At 44.3% G+C, this 21,151-nt stretch overlaps 1 protein-coding gene across 5 annotated transcripts in view; it reads left to right on the top strand.

Moving 5' to 3' along the window:
• ABCA4 (ATP binding cassette subfamily A member 4) overlaps positions 1-21,151 on the top strand; it is a 104,855-nt gene that overhangs the window by 49,324 nt on the left and 34,380 nt on the right. For all 5 annotated transcript variants that reach the window (XM_042997928.1, XM_042997929.1, XM_042997927.1 and 2 more), the window contains 12 exons: positions 347-478; positions 1,647-1,786; positions 2,240-2,377; positions 3,365-3,558; positions 4,880-4,964; positions 7,735-7,940; positions 8,302-8,350; positions 12,653-12,900; positions 15,244-15,368; positions 15,851-15,949; positions 16,776-16,962; positions 20,967-21,061. In XM_042997928.1, coding sequence (XP_042853862.1) covers positions 347-478; positions 1,647-1,786; positions 2,240-2,377; positions 3,365-3,558; positions 4,880-4,964; positions 7,735-7,940; positions 8,302-8,350; positions 12,653-12,900; positions 15,244-15,368; positions 15,851-15,949; positions 16,776-16,962; positions 20,967-21,061 — 1,698 coding nt within the window. The remainder of the gene's footprint in view (positions 1-346; positions 479-1,646; positions 1,787-2,239; positions 2,378-3,364; positions 3,559-4,879; positions 4,965-7,734; positions 7,941-8,301; positions 8,351-12,652; positions 12,901-15,243; positions 15,369-15,850; positions 15,950-16,775; positions 16,963-20,966; positions 21,062-21,151) is intronic.

Below are 21,151 nucleotides of genomic sequence, written 5' to 3'. Positions count from 1 at the left end.
ACATCACCAGGAGCGGTGATGGCTGAGCTGGGGAGGGATCTTTAGCTGTAAGTGAAGGTTCTGCAGCTGGGAACGCCAGGAACCTATCAGTGCCTGCCTGGGGCACTAGGAAATAAGTAGAAGCAAAGACGACAGATGTGGATCCTCAGTAGGGCTGGATGTACACACTGGTTCTAAAGCCTGTATGGGAAACTGTTGGTCCCCACAGCTAATAATGGTTTGGGTTCAATTGAGAGCCAGTGCAGGAATCACTGTGAGAGTCATCACTGACCCTAGAGTGGGGGGCTGCCATCCCAAAGCAGTCCTAATGGCCATCTTTTCTGCCACTGACTCCTGTATTTGGCAGGTCCATCCTGACGGGTCTGTTGCCACCAACATCAGGGACTGTGCTCATTGGGGGAAAGGACATTGAAACCAGCCTGGATGCAGTCCGACAGAGTCTTGGCATGTGTCCACAGCACAACATCCTGTTCCACCAGTAAGTAGAACAGGAATTGAGATCGTCCCCTTGCCTTGCTCTCCCCTGCCCCCCAACACACATGTTCTCTAGAGCTGAGCTCAAGGATGCCTGTTCTGGGGGCAGCAGGCAGTGTGTTCTTGTTTGGTTTCCCCATGTTCAAGGTCCTTTGTCCTGCTTGCTATAAGAGGTATCCCTCAGAAAGTCAGGCTATGCCTCTGGCATTGGGAGCTGAGGTCTAGCCCCTAAGAAAATACTTCCCCCTGCTCTCTGACAGAGTGGTCCATCCTGGGGCCCCTTGTTCAGTTCTGAAATATTCCCTCTCAGGGACCAAGAGAGGAGACCATTGTTCCTGTTTCTCTCTTAAGCCAGGCACTAAAAACTGACTTTTCAGGAGGCTTTTCACTTGCTTTCCCCCGAAACTTTTATTATTTTAAAAGCTATATTGTGTTTAGAGAAAGGAAGGAAAGAAATATAAATGGAATGGGGCATCTGGGTGGCTCAGTCAGTTAAGCATCTGACTTCAGCTCAGGTCATGATCTCACAGCTTGTGGGTTTGAACCCCACGTTGGGCTCTGTGCTGACAGCTCAGAGCCTGGAGCCTGCCTCAGATTCTGTTTCCCTCTCTTCTTTGCACCTTCCCCGCTTGTGCTCTGTCTCTGTCTCTCTCAAAAATAAACAAACATTTTAAAAAAGTTAAAAACAAAAAAGAAGAAAATGGAAGTCACCTGTAATTTCACCATCCATAACACCTTGGTGTATGATTTTTCAGAACTTCTCCTATGCAGGCGTGTGTGTGTGTGTGTGTGTGTGTGTGTGTGTGTGTGTGTGTTTTAATTATAAAGGAGAGTAAAACTCTGCATACAATTTTGTAACCTGCCATTTTTTAATGCAGTTAGGGTTTTTTTTTCACTCAGGATGTCATGAACATCTTTTCATGTCATTATATATTCCTCTATAAAATAATTTTTTGTTTATATACTACACTATTATATAAATGTACCATCCTTTCTTATTAGATACTTAGTATGGTCTGTTTTTTGTTTTGTTTTTTTGTGTTATAAACAGCACCACAGTGATCATCTTGATTGCTAAAACTTTGTGCTCACCCTTAATTCTTTCTATAAGGTGAATCATTAGAGGTAGAATTGCTGAGCCCATTGCCTTTCTCATTGCCCTGTCCCCATAGCCTCACAGTGGCTGAACACATCCTGTTCTACTCCCAGCTGAAAGGGAAGTCCTGGGAGGAGGCCCAGCTGGAGATGGAAGCCATGTTGGAGGACACAGGCCTCCACCACAAGAGGAATGAAGAAGCTCAGGATCTGTCAGGTGCTCGGTATTGGAAAAAGACAGGACTACAGATGGCAAATGAATTGTCTTCCAGGACACAGGGCCCTGAGAGGGGGAGGCTTATTACAGACCTCGTAAGAGGTGGAACACTTCTATAACGTTATTCTGTGCACCTAAGAGCACCCCACCTCTGGATCATTTCCCACATGGAACCCTATGTTAGAGCAGCCTGAGCTGTATTGATTCTGGTGTTTATGTGTTTGGACTAAAATGTGAGAACAACCTTCAGATGGTCTTATCCATTTCTGCATTTCTTGCCTTTTCTGCATTTAAAGCGGACCCCACTAGGTTTGAACACTATATAAACATCTAAGGAGGCAGCGTCAAGCTGCTGCTGGTCTTAAGGTAACCCCCCTTATACCACAGCCCTGGGCCTTTCTCTTCCAATCCTCCACAGCTCTCATGAACCTGTTGCCTTGTGCGTACCTCTAGGTGGCATGCAGAGGAAGCTGTCTGTTGCCATTGCCTTCGTGGGAGGTGCCAAGGTGGTTATTCTGGATGAGCCTACCTCTGGGGTGGACCCCTATTCGAGACGCTCAATTTGGGACCTGCTTCTGAAGTATCGCTCAGGTAATAGCCACTGCTCGGTGCCCTTTCTTCTCACTGAAGCTCTATCTGTGATCTCCACTCTCATTCCTGGTGCTCTGTAACTGAGTATAGTTAACAGCCATAACTACACTCTGATGGGACTTCAGCAGTCACTCAAGTAAATCTAAGTTCCCGTGGAAGCCTCCTGAAGTTTTTACACAAATGTAAACAGGAATCACTGATGGAGCAGACTACTTCCCAAAATATTCTAAAAGGTTCTCTCAACCTGCGGCCCTTCTGTCTGGAACAATGTGTGCAGCTCTATGCGAAATTCCTCCTTGACTAAGAAAACCCAGGTCACATGCAGACATCCCAAGGAACTCCATAACTGTCAGATGGTCACTCAAGACTAGGTGTGAGGGTGACACGCAGGTGTCCACTGCTCCAGAGGACTACTGCAGATAGCAGGGCAGTGTCTCAAAATGGGACCTTCTTTCCTCTATCCCAGCACCTTCCAACCAGAGGGTGCAGATCCAGAAAGACAGCAGGCAGAGCTCAGCGTGCCCATGAACAAGACGGCATGGGTGAATCCCGTGGTCAGTTTGCCATCCTGGAATCCTCATTACTGTTTTCTTTTAGTGACATCTTCTGTTGGTTTCAAAGGGTGTGTGTGTTCTTTGCAAAGATTATAAGTGCAATGATTAATGCTCCAGAGAATATGCATATGGAACTCAATAGATGCCAATTACTATAATAAATATGTCCCATACATGGTGATTTATTTGAATCAGGTCCAATGCCAGATGAAGAGATACTGTGTGTGACAGTGTTTTACAACATGGAAGATGCTGTCAAATGTTAATTGTTGTCACTATTATTCCAGTTTTCTGGACTTTGCCACAGAATACCTGTTTTTATTTATCAACTTCAAATTTTTATGCCCATGTAAAAGGGAGGTTACTCTACATCCTCTCCCATCCAGCCTTGCCCAGTCCTGCCTGGTGATCCCCCTGACCTCTGCCCTTGCAGGCAGAACCATCATCATGTCCACTCATCACATGGATGAGGCTGACCTCCTCGGGGACCGCATCGCCATCATTTCCCAGGGAAGGCTCTATTGCTCAGGCACCCCACTCTTCCTGAAGAACTGCTTTGGCACAGGCTTCTACTTAACTTTGGTGCGCAAGATGAAAAACATCCAGAGCCAAAGAACAGGCTATGAGGTATGTGTCTGCCCAGGGAAAGAGTCCGTTTTGGGTGAACAGAAATGTACAGTGTGGTGCTGCCATCCCAGACCTCTCTACCCAAATCGGGCTCTCGTTGTCGCAATCAACCTCTTTGTTTCTGAGACTGTTTGCAGATTTTGATAAATGGACATTTCGAACCCTCCTACAGAGATGCTTTACCCTAAATGAAACAAGTAGTTTTAAACCTGAGATTATTGTAGTCCAGAATCCTAAACTACACACACGGTATGCTGCAATGTAGAAGTGTCTCAGTCTATAAGGTTACACAGTTTTAAGGAGAGTGGTTATTTAAGCTTCCTGTTTTTCATTCTAACATTTATGTTCCCTAATTATTTTTTTTTAATTTTTTTAAATGTTTATTTATTTTTGAGACAGAGAGAGACAGAGCATGAGCAGAGGAGGGGTAGAGAGAGAGGGAGACACAGAATCCCAAGCAGGCTCCAGGCTCTGAGCTGTCAGCACAGAGCCTGACGTGGGGCCTGAACTCACGGACCGTGAGATCATGACCTGAGCCAAAGTCGGATGCCCAACCGATTGAGCCATCCAGGTGCCCCTTATGTTCCCTAATTAAACCCAAAGTCCACTAGTAAATGAAAGCCAAGAAAAGGCTTTCTTGGGGACTATACCCTAAAAATGGTGAAGCCAAACAATACCAATTAGCAGAGACCCCCTCAACATGTCAGGAGACGAAGTTCAGGTCTGGGTAGCAAGGTGGACAACCAGTGTCATCCTGGGTAAATTCCTTAATTCTTCATCATCGTTGGTTTCCTTGCATGCAGAAAATGAAACTGGTTATCTCTGCTTCTGCTTATCAGGGATGTGGTGAAGATAAATCAGGTAAAGCATTATGAATGTGCTGTGGACTCCTTGAGAATAGACACTGTTCACATTTCAGTTGTCCCAATTATTATTTTGTAGCATTACCTATGCCTCTGGCCACTGTGGCGTAAGTGTTCCTGCCTCTAGGCTTTCTAGGTGGATTTCCACAGCCCAGTGTGCATCCATGGGGAAGGAGGAGCACAATGTCTCACACAGGCAGACCCACAGCTGTCATATTATAATGGCAAGCCAAAGGCATCCTTTGAGGTTCTACTACTCTCTGCCTGACTCACACACTGGCCAGGATAAAATCAAATAACCACACCCTCAGAATGCTCACATGAAGCAATACATTCAAATGGTGACAGAAAATCTGTTGACCACTTTTGGTGGCCAGAAACAAATGAAGCTTGGTGGTGATAGCAGTCAGCATCAGGGAGATGTTGTCATTCAAGTGACTGAATCTTGTCTGTTTCAGGGGACCTGCAGCTGTGCATCTCAGGGTTTCTCTACCAGGTGTCCAGCCCACATAGACGAGATAAGTCCGGAACAAGTCTTAGATGGTAAGGAGTGGGGCAGGCTGTATTTTGGTTCTTGTCTGGTGATCATCTCTCGGTGTTGTCGGGTGTGTCCTGTTGTCATAGGCTTTAATGGGGGCAAAGAGAACACTCTGTGTACTTCTCAAGCCTGTGCTCATGCAGTTGCTCATCTTTTTCTTTGGCCTTCCTTCTCCTCCATTCCCAGAGGAATTTGAAAAGTCCTGGGCCTAAGGGCCTCTTCTCTTAAATGAGGAATACAGTCTATGTTCACTCCTTGCCCTGCCCACTCCCCTCCTGGGTCCTTCTGCCTTGGCTGCAGGTGGCATTAGTGTCTGAGAAGGGCTTCTCTAGGTGCCAGGTGGGCCCTTCTGGTGAAGCCATGGTGACATACAGTCTCATAGTGAACTATTCCAGAGAGATTGCATGGACTGGATGCCGAGTTACACATCCCTGTTACACTCCTGACCTTCCCCTCAGCGTCCCAACTTCCTAGTAGTTCTCCCTTGAGTTAGGGTGCATTAAAACTCCTCAGGAGCGCCTCCACCTCCAGGGAGAGGCAGAAGAGAGGCTCTCACCATAGGCACTCACCTCACAGGATCTGACCTCGGGGACCCCAAGCGTTTGCCAACATCTCTCACTGTTCTCCATGAAGGCCCACTCCATCCATCTTCTGGGGTATCTTTGCAAATGGAATACCACATACCCCATATCCCTCAGAGGGGGCAAAATTCAACCCGTGTACTGACTCAGGTTGATGATAGGTGGGGTTAGGGGAATCTGCTTATCAAAAAAAAAACAAACAAAAAAAACAATTTTTCTTTTTTAATTTTTTTTTCTAAGTCTGAGGAATTTACTGATTAAAATCTGATAAAACAAGAAAACTGGACACTATTTATATTCTGTGCTTGAAAGTTGAGGGAAAATGTCAAGGTTTGCCTCACGTTTCCTCTCTCGCCCACTCTGCACTGACAGAACCTGCAGTGAACATGAACACATCCTTTCAGGATGACAGCTTTATGTCTTTCCCTAGCCTGCCTTGCTGTGGGTCTCTCCCTGCTTTCTGAAGTTTCCTCCCAGGAGGAATCTTGGTCAAGACACTGATAGTTTTTAACAAACCAATGCAGTGGTGCACCACAATCAAGTTGGAAACAGGGACTCCTGGCTGGAGTAATTTTTTTTTTTATATTCCTTTATTTCTAAATAAATGTTTATTTTCTTTGACTAGAAGAGGGATGCTGTGAATGGTAGGAAGCGCAGTAAGTTGTTATGTCCCAAGTAAGCGGAGGAATATCATTCTATTCCCTAGTTAGCTCCTTGAAGGAGGACCCACAACTGAGCACCACACACTCACTGACCTCTCTCTGCCAGGCACTGTGAGCCCTGCTGCCCTCCAGGACTACCTCTGGAAGGCTGACACACATGACTAAGACACAATTCCTGGGAATCCAGCAGCTTCGGGCTTGATTTCCTTCCTCAGAGAACAATGAACATGACCCCTGGAGAGCTGTTAGGGCAAAGCTGCTTCCTCACGCAGGGAGCCCTCCAGCCCCTGTGTGAAGTCATCCCAGAGCTAAAGACAATTGAGTCCACTTTACAAACTTGACATAAATCAAGCCTTCCACTCCAGGTAGCCAGAAGGACATGGGTTTGAAGCCATGTAATCCCTCCACGTGGGTAATTTTTAGAACAAAGAAAGCAAAGAACCCACTGGGTGACCCTCACTGAGAGGATTGTCTTCAGAAGTGCATGAGAGCTGGGTTCTGAGTCCCTACAATCCCTCTCCCTTTGACCTCCCTCTCAAGATAATAGGGAACCGCTTTTCATATATATGCTTTAAAATTTTAAATTAGATTCTAGATGTTAAAGTAATACATGCTTATGCATAAAATTCAATTCCGACTGTACGAGGGTGTCAGGGAAATACTTGTCACTGGACACTTCCTCATGCCCTATGTTGTGCATGCCACACTCCCTCCCCTCAGCCCCAGTCTGACTCCACAGCTTCTCAATCCCCTTCTGCATTTCCTGAGATCAGGGTGTTATAGTTTGTTTGTTTGTTCATTTGAGGAGGCAGGTACAGTCCCAAAGGAAATGGCACATTTCTTCAAAAAGTTAGACCAGGCATGGCTGTGTGATTTGGGAAGGAGAGTTCTCACCCAGCTTGGTCATCAGTTCCAGGTGTACGTCTTACACAAGTCACCTGTAGCTTGGGCCAGACCAGGAAAGTGAAAGCAGCTTTGACTTAACCTTCAGGCTCGTGGTGAATAAGAATGAATAATAACAATGATAAAAGCTTTCTTACTAGACATGATGTTCATGATAACAATAGCAGCTAATGCTTACCTAGGCACCAGGTACATCATTCTAAGTGTTTTATGTATATGAACTCATCCAGTCCTCATAAATAACAGTAAAGTGCCTGGCTGCCATTATTTTCCCCTTTGCACAGATGAAAAAACTAGGGTGTGACCTGCTTTCTGTTATATAGCTTGTAAGGGACAGACCATTTGATTGAAAAAAGGAGAAAACTGGGAGGGGGGTGTTACATGACCTCCCCAAGTTTGTCCAGCTAGTTAGTGGGGAGTGCTTTTGCTTACATCTTCCTCTCCTCAGTGCCCTTCACTGGGCCAACTGGGCTAAAACCGGATGGGCTGGAGCATCAGTCCTCTGTGAGGGTTGTGACTGAGGAATGAAATGCCCCTTGCCCAGATGGGAAGAAAGGGGATGTAAGGAAGTTCACAGTCTCCCAGGTTCTGGTAAACAGAGTTGCTAGCAGTCTCTTTTTGTGTCCTAGGGGATGTGAATGAACTGATGGATATGGTACAGCACCATGTTCCAGAGGCAAAGCTGGTGGAATGCATTGGTCAAGAACTTATCTTCCTTCTTCCAAATAAGAATTTCAAGCAGAGAGCATACGCCAGCCTTTTCAGAGAGCTCGAGGAAACACTGGCCGAACTGGGGCTCAGCAGTTTTGGAATTTCTGACACTCCCCTGGAAGAGGTAAGGCAGAGATTCTAGCTGGTTCCTGTCAGGTAGCAGAAAAGGTGGCTCTTTGCAAATGTCTAACACTAGGGGAAGTTTTATATAAGGCAGAAAGCCATAATTCCCCACCCAAGCGTAGTAACTATCTTCACTTTTGGCTCACTTCCTCATACCTTTGTCCATACAGAAACGTGTTTTACGTAGTTGTGGTCACTGTGTGCATACACTTTTATATTTATAGAAGACTGTGTTCTTAGATAAATCGTAATGTATTTTCCCTCCATTAGGAAGCAGTACCCAACAAAACTGAGCTTGGGTCAGACTTTTTTCTGAGAATGGAATGCCTAAACCACATGTTCTCTTTTTTCCTTCTTGACAGATTTTTCTGAAGGTCACGGAAGATTCTGATTCAGGACTCTTGTTTGCTGGTACGGTTCCAGAGTGTGTAGCTTGTTCCCTCCCCACACTCCCCAAGCTCTATATTGAAAATCTAAGGAAAAACTCATGAAACAACAAAGCAGGCAAATACTCCTCCACGGTATTTATCTGACCTGTCAAACAATGCATGTTTTGCATTCTTGGCTCCTTTAAATGACAAAGGAATGACAAACGGAATTACATCTGGGTGGAAGGACTCTAGATGAATCAGGATCCTTAAGGAGTTCAGCCTGGGAGCTTCACCACCCCCAAGCTTCTCATCCCACTTTCTGGTCTCCTGTACCTGCCACATCACCATCCTCATCTGCTCCTCTTATCTCCACCAGGCCTCTGATTCACCCCTGTCTGCATGAGTGACAGCCCACAGAGTCCCTAGAGATAATGGCGACAGTATGCCATCTGGGATCTTCTGTCTTTTTTGAGACAGATAAAATTATTCTGAGCCTTCATTTAGTGCCCTCTGGAACTTTGAAACTGTGGGGACCATAATTTCTGTGAATTCAGGGGTCTGTCTTCTACATGTGTGAGCCTGGACACCAACTAGCTCCTCCTGTGATTTCTAAACCCCAGAGCCACCCAAAGCGTTCATGAGTGCACTTGACTGTGGAGGGTGGAGGACAGAGAAATGGACATGTAGGAGGGATTACATGCCACAGCACAGGCCGCTCTTGATAGAACAATAGGGGTCCGTCCACACTGATAAAATCCTTGATCTGGCTCCTCTCTCTCCATTCTGTTTTCTTCTCTCGCACTCACAGGCAAAGCTGAATGGCCATTCTCCTTTGCTGCCTTGGGCTCCTGTGGTTGGTTATCTCTTTCTACCCAGTGTAGCATATCACAGTATTTTCCTGGGCAAAGACCATTTCCTCCCTGTAAAGTTTCTGATGCCAACTGTTAAGATAATGTGGTTTTCATCTTGCTTCATAAGTGGTCCCAGAAGTCTGTTTATCAGTTATGCCTAGAACTACCAGTGGGCAAATATGCCAGCCCAAATGTGCTCCCTGACCCAGGTAGCTCATGTGGCAGCTAGAAGAGGTGGGCATCCTGGCAGAGTGGGGAGGGAAGGCAGTCCTCTGGAGAGAGTGGTAGCAGCTCACCACAGGGCCCAGCTTTTCTTTCCAGCTTTGCAGACACAGAAATTGAATTCTCTCCCAGGTCACTAAGGCAAAGACTTACGTTAACCAAGACCAGAATGAAAATAAGCGAATTTATATCAGAAACTATGATGGAATCAAGAGTTGGGGCCTTTTATCTGCACAGAATACTCCTTAATAATTAGGTCTTCTCAGGAGAATATCAGAAGACTGGTCAACCTGAGCATAGAATAGGATGTTCCAATGAGACATGCAGGGGTAGAGGTTAGGAGTATAGCTTTTAGAATAGGGCAGATGTGCATAATTTGCTAATTGAGTGGCTTTGGGTAAATACTCAGCCTCTTTGTACCTCAGTTTCCTTATCTGCAAAATGGGATTAATAACAGTATCCACCTGTTAGGATTGTTGAGAGAATTAAATGAGTTAATACACGCCAAGTTTTAACACAATGTGTGATTTCTGATTAAGATTTAGCAACCATTATTTCAACGTTTACAAATCTTTTACTTAGGGGCGCCAGGGTGGCTCAGTCGGTTAAGCATCCGACTTTGGCTCAGGTCATGATCTCACAGTTTGTGAGTTTGAGCCCGCGTCGGGCTCTGTGCTGACAGCTTAGAGCCTGGAGCCTGCTTCGAATTCTGTGTCTCCCTCTCTCTCTGCTCCTCCCCCACTCATGCTCTGTCTCTCTCTCTTCTTCAAAAATAAATAAAAACATTAAGAAATTAAAAAAAATAAATCATCTTTTACCTCAAACTAGTTTAGCCATTTATACTTCAGGGAGCACTTAACATCCATTGTTTCAATTGTCATAATCTTGTGAGGATGCCAAGGCACGGATTAGCCCCACTTGGGGGAAACTGAGCTCACACAGATTGGATGACTTACTTTAAAGTCACACGGGCTTCTGAGTCTTACCCCTGGTTTTAGCTCTCAGATCTAGGAACCTCAATTCTATACTCTCACTGCCTCCCATTTTTCAGATGGCTAAATACATTGTTTTTAATTGGCTCAGTTTTAGAGGATGATGTTTTCTGATCATGTTTCCAAAGTCTGAAGGAACTTGTAGCTGTCCATTGGGTCACAAGTTGCATGGTACCAGAAGGGTCAGTGCTACTTCTGAAGGTGTGGCTCACAGCCAGTGACCGCTAGAGGGCAGTGGAAAGCCAGGGACAAACATGATTCTGACCACCCTCAGCTGGCGCACTCAGCTCTGGCCTGAACAGTGGGCTCCAGTCTGGATGGGGCATCAGAGAGAGAGCAGAACTCATGGGATAGACATGAGGAGAGGCAGCACGAATCCCTCCAGAGGAGGACCAACCACAGCAGACATCAAACCTGAGCCCTGATCAGGGAAAGGAGGTGGAGAGCTGGGGCTCTGGCACCTGGTCGTCAGAAAGCCTAGAGAAGCCAGGATAGTGCATTGCAGGTGCAGTAAGTGTTCGCTGAAAGGATGACTGGGCTGGCCCAACTCCCTTTGCAGCTACCCTTGTCCTGGGGGACTTCAGGAGGGTTAAGAAAGCAGCTGAAACCAACCAATGTTCCTATAAGCTCTCCCTTTATGTCCAACAACACGTTCTATAAATGAACCTTAATCACTGATGATAGAGGCGCCTGGGTGCCTCAGTTGGTTAAATGTCCGACTTTGGCTCAGGTCATGATCTCACTGTTCATGAGTTCAAGCCCCGCGTTAGGCTCTGTGCTGACAGCTTGTAACCTGGAGCCTGCTTTAGTTTCTGTGTCTCCCTCTCTCTGCCCCCTCCCCCTCAAAAATAAACATTGGGAAAATTTTTTTAAAAATCAGTGATGATGAACTATATAGCTTCAACATAACTAGTGACTTGCAGTGAGTAGTTTTTAAAGCACGTTCTCATGCGTTAGCTCATTTAATCTTCATAACAACACTGTAAAATATTTTCATTTTCATTTTACAGGTGAGAAAGCCCAGATTCAGATAGGATGAGTCACTTAGCCCAATTTGTGCATCTACTAAGAGTCAGGATTCAAACCCAGGTCTCCTAACCCTAGTTCATTAGTCTTTCCACCACTTCTCAGTGGCCTCCAAGAATTTAGAAAGAACCAATTCAACTCTTAAATCCACAGCTTACACATGAATATATTTTGCTGTTTAAAGATTCAAATAGTAAAAAAAGGCTAAAATCACTCTTCACCCTCACCCCTCCCCACCCCCCCATCCCCGCCCTTTATCCAGCTCCACCTCTGGAGTGGTAACTGCTTTAACAGTTGGTGGGTATTCTATCACAGCCTTGCAGTTACAGATGTGCGTATGTATGTATAAGATGCATTTTGTTGTATATGATAAACGAGCTACCTAACATAAATATGATCTTATTACACATATCGTTCTGCAACTTCAATTTTTTTTTACTAGTTATACATTTTAGACCTCTCTGTCAATGCATTTATATCTATCCTCTTCTCTTTAGCTACTGTAGAGAATTTTTAAAGGATTTCAGGTGATTCTGTCGACAGATGATTTACACCAAAAAAAGACAATTTTTTTAAGTTTATTTATTTTGAGAGAGGGGGAGGAGAAGAGAGAGGGAGAGCGAGAATCCCAAGCAGGCTCAACGCTCAGCACAGAGCCTGACACAAGGCTTGACCTCACAACTGTGAGATCACAATCTAAGCCAATACCAAGAGTTGGATGTTCAACTGACTGAGTCACCCATGCACCCAAAAATAGAATTTTATTTTATTTTAAGTAGGCTCCATACCCAATGTGGGTCTTAAACTCATGACCCTGAGTATAACAGTCACATGCTCTACTGAGTAAGCCAGCTAGGTGCCCCCCAAAATAGAATTTGTAAAAATTTATTGACATGCCTGAATTGATATTTTGTTGCTGATTTAAAGAAAAATTTAATGTTTTATTTATTTTTGAGAAAGAGACGGAGTGTGAGCAGGGGAGGGGCAGAGAGAGAGGGAGACACAGAATCTGAAGCAGGCTCCAGGCTGTGAGCTGTCAGCACAGAGCCCCATGTGGGGCTTGAACTCACAAACTGCGAAATCATGACCCAAGACAAAGTCAGACACTTAACTGACTGAGCCACCCAGGTGCCCCTCTTGCTGATTTCAATGAAGAGAAAATGAGTTAAGTGAGAAAAAAAACAAAATGGCATATGGGAGCCAGACCCTGTGAGTATTTTTCTAAATTACTAATTCAGTCTTTCAAATCAGGTGGCGCTCCACAGAAGAGAGAAAACGCCAGTCTCCGACACCCTATGGAGAAGGCCAGACAGATTCCCCTGGGCTCCAATGGCTGCTCTGCAGAGCCAGCTCCTCACCCAGAGGACCACTCTTCCTCGAATCCAGAGGAACGCAGACGGCTCAACACAGGAGCACAGCTCATCATCCAACATATGCAGGCATTGCTGGTCAAGCGATTCCACCACACTGCTCGCAGCCACAAGGACTTCCTGGCCCAGGTACTACTTTGGGCCCTTGCCTGTGCTTGGTTGCCGGTGGCCAAGGCCTGCCTGCACTCTGCCGGCCTTTCCATCCTCTCCTTGGCTTTCTCCTGCACAGGAGTTCAAACACAGCAATGAGCACCCTCTCTAGGTTCTATTGGCTTTCTTTGCTCCTTGCCAACCTTTATTTTGGTTCTTAGTAACATGAAGATCCTTTGTAAGCTTTTAACCTCACATAGCAGAGAAAATAAAATAATAGTGATTGTTTTTATTTTTGTTTTTAAGATTTTTGTTTTTAAGATTATTTTTATTTTTACAGCGAAGGGTGAAGTCATATTTTCATTCATTTTTGCATTGACCCTACATATCAAGGTCATTGGCCTCTTTTTTCTTTTTATTACTTTTTTATTAACTTTTAAATTTTAATTCCAGTGTTATTAACCTACAGTGTTCTATTTGGATCAGGTATATCATATAGAGATTCAGCAATTTTATGTGTTACTCAGTGCTCATCATGACAAGTGCCCTCCTCAATCCCCATCACCTGTTTCACCCACCTTCCACCACCTATCCCACCTTTGGTAATCATCAGTTTGTTCTCTGTAGTTAAGAGTCTGTTTCTTGGTTTGTCTCTCTTTTTTTACCCCTGTGCTCATTAATTTTGCCTCTTTAATTCCACATATGAGTGAAATCATATGGTATTTGTCTTTCTCAGACTGACTGATTTTACTTAGCATAATACTCTCTAGCTCCATCCATGTCATTGCAAATGGCAAGATTTCATTGTTTCTTATGGCTGAGTAATATTGCGCTGTCTACATACACCACATCTTTATCCGTTCATGTAATGATGGATACTTGAGCCGCTTCCATTGTTTGGCTATTGTAAATAATGCTGCAATACACATAGGGGTGCATGGATCCTTTGAATTAGTGTTTTTGTATGTTTTGGATAAATACTTAGTAGTGTGATTACTGGATCATAAGGTAGTTCTATTTTTAACTTTTGAGGAACCTCCATACTGTTTTTCACAGTGGCTGCACCAGTTTGCATTCCCACCAGCAGTGCATAAGGGTTCCTTTTTCTCCACATCCTCGCCAACACTTTTGTTTCTTGTGTTTTTTGATTATAGTCATTCTGACTATATGACTGGTATGGGTGGTATCTCGTTGTAGTTTTGATTTGCATTTCCCTGATGATGAGTGATGTTGAGCATCTTTTCATGTGTCTGTTGGCCATCTGGATGTCTTCCTTGGAGAAATGTCTGTTCATGTCTTCTGCCCATTTTTTAATTGGATTATTTGGTTTTTGTGTGTTGAGTTATATCAGTTCTTTATAAATTTTGAATGCCAGCCCTTTATAGGATCTGTCCTTTGCAAATATTTTCTCCCACTCCATAGGTTACCTTTTAGTTTTGTTGATTGTTTCCTTTGCCGTGCAGAAGCTTTTTATTCTGATGTAGTTTCAACAGTTTATTTTTGTTTTTATCTCCTGTGCCTCTGGAGAAATATCTAGAAAAACGTTGCTATTTCTGATGTCAGAGAAATTAGTGCCTGTGCTCTCTTCTAGGATTTTTATGATTTTGGGTATCACATTTAGGTCTCTTCTCCATTTTGAGCTTATTTTTGTGTATGGTATAAGAAAGTGGTCCAGTTTTCCCAACACCATTTGTTGAAGAGACTGTCTTTTTTCCATTGCTTCTTCTTTCATTCTTTGTCAAAGATTAATTGACCATATAATTGTGGGTTTATTTCTGTGTTTTCTTTTGTGTTCCATTGATCTATGTGTCTGTTTTTGTGCTGGTACCATATCGTTTTGTTTACTACAGCTTTGTAATATAACTTGCAGTCTGGAATTGTGATACCTCCAGTTCTGTTTTTCTTTTTCAAAATATCTTTGGCTAATATCTGTGGTTCCCTGCAGATTTTTGGATTGTTCATTCTAGTTCTGTGGAAAATGCTGTTGGTATTTTGATAGGGATTGCATTCAATCTGTAGATTGGGCACTCCTTTTTTTCTTTTTATTTGTTATTCAGATATGGAAACTCTGGTTCACCTCTGGTTGAACATTGGCCTGCTTCAGTGCTCAGGATTGGCCTACTTCAGCCATTCTTCAGTGGCTACCAGAATATTGTGCTTACTGCTACACAGCTTGCCTTTGCACATCTTCCCTTGTAATGTTCCCCAGAAGCCTGACCTTCTTTGCCAGGGGCCTAGTTATGAGGCTACGAGATGTTTAGAACAATGAGTGTGTGTGTATGTGTGTGTGTGTGTGTCTGTGTGTGTGTGTGTCTGTGTGTTGGTGTGGGAGTGTGTCTTTAACATACCACAGCCCACATTGCCATGTTTATTTTCTAACAGATTGTGCTCCCGGCCACTTTTGTGTTTTTGGCTCTGATGCTTTCCATCATCGTCCCTCCCTTTGGTGAATATCCTGCTTTGATCCTTCACCCCTGGATGTATGGGCAGCAGTACACTTTCTTCAGGTGCATAGTCTCTCTCATCCCTAAAGGTCATCATTCGATCCCATGGATTGTGGGGCTCCCAGGTCAGACTGCATGGTGGACCTTCACCTTTTGACTCCCTGGGACAGCAGCTAATGTGGTAGGGGTCCTTGGACTGCCCTCCAAAAGGAAGTTAGTGTACCTGCCACTTGGAAGTGGTGATTCCAAGTGGACAATCAAGACTGCCAAGAGTAAGGAAAGAGAAAGTAAAGGTTGGGTGAGTGGGTTGAACTCCACCTTTTTGAGGCACAGACATGATATGGCATCAGATCACTGGGCATGTCTGAGTAGCACGCTCCCTTCTCGGAAGACCTATGACCACTCCTAGGCAGCATTCTGTGGCTTGTGTATGTGCCCGGTATGTAGCAGCCGTTCAATAAATACTTGTCAAGTTGCATGTTGGCTGCTTTGTCCCTATGTCCCAGTCACGTGTCTGTCAGCTCAGCCCCTGTCACTCTGTCTAGTTTGGACCAGCCAGGCAGTGAGCAGCTTGCAGCACTTGCAGACGTCCTCCTGAACAAGCCGGGCTTTGGCAACCGCTGCCTGAAGGAAGAGTGGCTTCCGTAAGTCTTTGCGCACCCCCGTCCTACCATCACCAGCTGCCCCTCCCGGGGAGGGGGACCCTTATGGTGGGGTTCTGGGATGGCAGGTTGAGAGAGGCTCCACCTCAGTGCAGCTCTCTATTACATGGGTGCTTCCATATCCCTCACTGTCCCCCAGCCTCTCTTTCGACACCCATGTGCAAGGGTGTCACCACTTCTTAGGAAGCCCCTGCATCACCGGCAGCTCTGTATTTCTATAATTCTCAATATAGAAAGTTCCATACTGAACTGACATAAGCTTCCCACTTATTTGAAAGGAATCTGAACAGAGAAAGGAAGGAGGTGGGGGATGTGCTGTTGTTTAATTGGACCAAGAGTGGCATTAATTACATAAATGGCTAACTTTCAATTATTGCTGTAAGTATAGAGAAGGGAGTTATAGAAGGCAGTTGAAACCCACCAAAAATCCAACAATTTAAATATAATTGTAACTGCTCTCATTCAGTATTTTTCAGATATAGATAAGGGCCAAAATAGACTAATTTCAAACTCTTATTCTGTTTCTCAACAGCTAGAGGTGCCAGAAGGAAGAAAGCTGATAAAACAGTCCACAAAGTAGATAATTATTGCCCAGCCCCACACCTAGTCAATCAACAAAATTCTAGTCTTGATTTTTTTTTTTTTTTTTTTTGAGCAGAAACTAACCTCCCAAGAATAGAAGAAGAAAATGCATGGGTCTGAGGAGAAAGAGGAAAGGCTAAGGAGAGGGTTGGGCATTATCTCTCATTTTTAGGGATTTTTTTATCAGCTGGAGCTGCTTGTGAAATATTTTTTTGCCTTCCATGAGGGAGTACCCCTGTGGCAATTCAACCCCCTGGAAGACTCCGTCTGTGTCCCCAAACATCACCCACCTGTTCCAGAAGCAGAAATGGACACCAGACGACCCCTCGCCTTCCTGCAGGTGCAGCACCAGAGAGAAGCTCACCATGCTCCCTGAGTGCCCAGAGGGCGCAGGGGGGCTCCCACCCCCTCAGGTACCTTGACCCTCCGTGGGAAACCAGGGGCCCCGAATCTGCCTATGACAGTAGGGATTAGGGAAAGTAATACACTGTGCCTCCTGAGTTTCTAGCCAACTAACATTTCAAACTGTCAGCTGAGTGAAGAGCCAGGTGAGTCCTGGGGTCCTCTCAGAAAGGTGCCAAAAGGCTCTAACACAGCCAATTAGAGAAGTATCCAATAGCTTCATTTTCCACCAAGCACTGCCTCTTCATTCTAGTCAAAAAAACTTTAAACATTGAAAAAAATATACAAGTCATGTATGCTTGTTACAAAAAGATTAGAAAATACCATTAAGTCAGGAGAAAAAAATCATCATATAATTGGAAATAGCCAATAACCTTTGCTTTTTATCCATCCAAACAGGATTATATTCAAAGTGCTGTCTCAAAACCTGCCATTTTCACTTAAAACATATGTTCATGTCAATAAGTATCCATTTGCATCATTGTTTTTCATGCCTGCATACTATCCCTCTGTTTCGATTTATTTTAATTTATTTAACCTCTCGTTGAACATGTGAGTTTTCAGTTTTTTCCATTATAAGCAGTGTCATAGTGTCCATTCAAATGCATATGTATTTGCACTCTTGTTAACAACCTAATTAAGAAGTTTGTCATGTGCCACATAACTAACATGCATACACATGCATGCATATGCACACACAGACACACACAGCCACCTATGCTTTTCTCTGAGCAGCATCCTCTCTTGGGAGTTCTGAATCCCTTAATGTATCACAGTGAGTCTTTCCCAGGGGTTTCAGAGACAGTGAAAGGGACCAGAGGAGTCTCATCCTGTGTTCAGTTGCTAACAAGCCCCACAGCTGACTTGCCCAGAACTGGGCCTTGTGTGGCCCTCTCTAATGATTTGCCACTGACTGATGATTCCCCAACAATCATAGTGTAACACAGTGGGACGAGCACTGGTGTTGGCATTAGAGAGCCCTGGGTTGGTTACTTGGCCTTTCTGAGCCTTAATTTCCTCACTTATAAATTAAAGGTAACTACTTATTTGATAGCATTATGTTGAGAACTCAATGAAATAATGTGACTAAAGAAACTGTAAACTCAATTGATGACAACCTCAAGCTAACAGTGAGTAAAATAAGAGGCAGTTTGTTTTTCTCTCATGTGGAAGTTTCTGCAGGCAGTCCATGACCTTGTGTTTTGTTGCTCCTCTATGGTAAACACGCCTCAGCCTCACTGCCCAAGATGGCAGAATCTACTTCTCTGGCAGCAGAATAGAAGAAGGGATGAAGAAGAGAGGACAGTGTGCAAATACACCATCTTTTAAGAAAGATTTCCAGAAGCTACCACACTGCACTTTCTCTTGTACATGATTAACCACAACTGAACATCAAGGCAGACTAGGAACTATAGTCTTTATTCTGAGTGGCCTTGTACCCAAGATAAAAGTATGTTACTATGGCCTACAGCAGAAAGTTAGAGCACATAATGGGGGACAACTGAATTTTACCATAGCGTCAGTCACAGTTGCTGGCCTATAAATGATTCTGTGTTTGTAAGCATCCTCCTTTCTCTTTTTTTATGCTAAAAGCATATGGCTTTATACTTCTCAAGCAATATGTTTTCCCCTTGAATCACAACTCAGCCACTGTAGCATCATAGAGATCCCATAGTAGGGAATCAGGGAACTTGCCCCAATTCTCTGTACCCCAAGAGAAAGCTTTGCTTCTGTTGTGATTACTGAGGGGCCCTGTGACCATGTCCACTCAGGTATATCCAGCATCAGGACACTGAGGGTGAGACGCTGGATGTCAAGTCCTTGGCCGGGAAGACAGGGAAAGAAGGCTAAGCATAGCTGTGTGAGGTTTCATTTCATCCGTGAATCCTACCTTCAAGCTGCCCGCCTAGTTTAGGAACTTTTTTCAGTAGTTACTCCTTGGTCCCTGGGCAGGGTGGGCTTTAACAGACCACCATAGCCGAGTCTTGGGAAAAGACGAGCCAGTTCCTGTGATTTTTTTTTTTTTGGTCACTTCTGCATTTCCTCACTATCATTAATGCTTCTCTTGGAAACAAAATTGAATCTCAGGCATCTGCACAGGAGGTGCCCTGTGTGTGTGTGTGTGTGTGTGTGTGTGTGTGTGTGTGTCACATACTCATATTTATACCCACTCACCCTGTTCACTCAGACACACTCTCCTATTCAGCCTGAAATAAGGCCAAAGGGTATGGGCTTCACTCAGAGGTAGTAAATTGTACACATCAGGAAAATGGGGATGGTGATGCAGTCTTCTCTAGGGTCCCTTGCTGCCCTAACATTCTTTGAATGGTGGTGGGCCCTGAGGTGGAAGTGCTCCATCCCTAACTTCTAGAATGCACAGAGATCAAGTTGTAGGAGTATTTTATTTGACAGAATTAAAAAAAATTTTTCTCACAAATTACCAGGCACCAGCAATTGTTCCAGCCTAGATTCTACCAGGGTAGCTTGGTCCCCTGGGTACCATTCTCAGCTTGGTGAGAATACAGGGTGATAGAGTGAAAATAGCTGGGCTGTGGAGACAGACAGCTAGAGATTGAAATCCTAGGCCAATCACCTACAAGTTCTGTAACCTGGTGCAAGTTAGCTGAGCTTTCTGGACCTCAATTTCTCTGGCTGTAAATTAAAGCAACAGTTCCTCTTTCATAAGAGTATAAGGATGAAGGGAGACAACATATATGGAGGATTTAATACAATGTCTGGCTCACAGTAAGCGGTCAGTAGATGGTAGTTCTCCTAGCATTTGAGGAACCAAGTGAAGAAAATGAATTAAAAGGAGTAAAATGGGAATGGGGAAGGGAGACAGAAAGTATATAAAAATATAAGGAATGGTATGTGATGGTATATGTGATGTGTTTTTAATGCCACCAAAAATCCCCTCAGCTACATCTGGGTGGTGCCCGACACCCCAGGCTCCTGATTGACCAGAAACTGAACTAACAGTGTAGACCCAAATTTAAAGTAGTATTGCCACCTGGTGGCCAAACTCATGGGCTTTTTGAATCCTCTAAAGTCGAAATAAGTTTCCAGTTCTGGATATATTTTGAAGCGTATTATTACAATCTGTAAATTATAAGGCACTGCTTGACTTCTTTCATTCATGTCACAAATTTATTGTTTAAGCTACATTCCAGCTACTGTTCTGAGTGCTGGGGACACCACAGAGCTCTCACAGAATTCATGTCCTATGGGGAGGTAACAGAGAAACAAGCAGATCAACTGGAGAGAAAATTTCAAGCAGAGATGCAGATGTGAAGATAATACAGCAGTAGGTTATGATCGAGAATGACAGAAATATAAAATACTTCTCTGAGGAGAAAAATGTAGGTTGATACTTGAATGAGGAAGAGCTAGCCGTGTGAGGTTGTCCGGGCAGAGCAAAGAAGACAGAAGGCACTGCCAAGTGCAAAGCGACCTCAGGAATGAGGAGTGTGCACTGGAGATGCAGGGAAGATACGTGGGGAGGGTGAGGAGTAAGGAGAGTGGCGGCAGAGGGCCTCAGAGAGCAGGGCAGGGCCAGATCATGAGGCCGTGGCAGCCATGGTGATGATCCTCAGAGGATCCCACGGGTTATTTGAGTATGGAAAGCATGGAGTGGGGTATTCTGATTTATATTTTTAGAGCTCAGTCTGGCTTCTAGGTAGAAAATGGATTTTGGAAGGCCAGGGTTGAATGAGGGATACCAGTCTGGAAGTCTGTGTCGAGGTCCAGGTGAGATCTGAGTGGAGGCTTGGACTAGGGTGGCAGTCTGGAACCGGAGGAATGAGGATATTTGTTTTGGAGTTGGCTCTATCCTACCTTGAAAATGGATTGGAGAAAAGAGAGGGGCCAAAGATGACTCCCACTTTTTAGTGTGGGAATTAGGCACATGCCAGTGCTTTAGTTAGTATTTTCCCAGCAGCTGAGTCCATAAATAATTTTTGGAGAAGAACAAGCCTCAAATTCCAAGGTGATTAACACAGATGTCTCATTGCCTCAGAGAATACAGCACAGCTCTGAAATTCTACAAGATCTTACAAACAGGAACATCTCTGACTTCTTGGTAAAAACATATCCTGCTCTTATACGAAGCAGGTAAGAAGAGATTCTTTTATACTTTTAATCCTGGCTTCCTGTAGAATATATTAACTAGAGACAGAAGATAATTGATTCTCACAATGTATC

The sequence above is a fragment of the Panthera tigris genome, chromosome C1 (genome assembly GCF_018350195.1).
Source record: "Panthera tigris isolate Pti1 chromosome C1, P.tigris_Pti1_mat1.1, whole genome shotgun sequence".
Lineage (NCBI taxonomy): Eukaryota > Metazoa > Chordata > Mammalia > Carnivora > Felidae > Panthera > Panthera tigris.
This window is presented reverse-complemented; position numbering and strand designations above follow the sequence as displayed.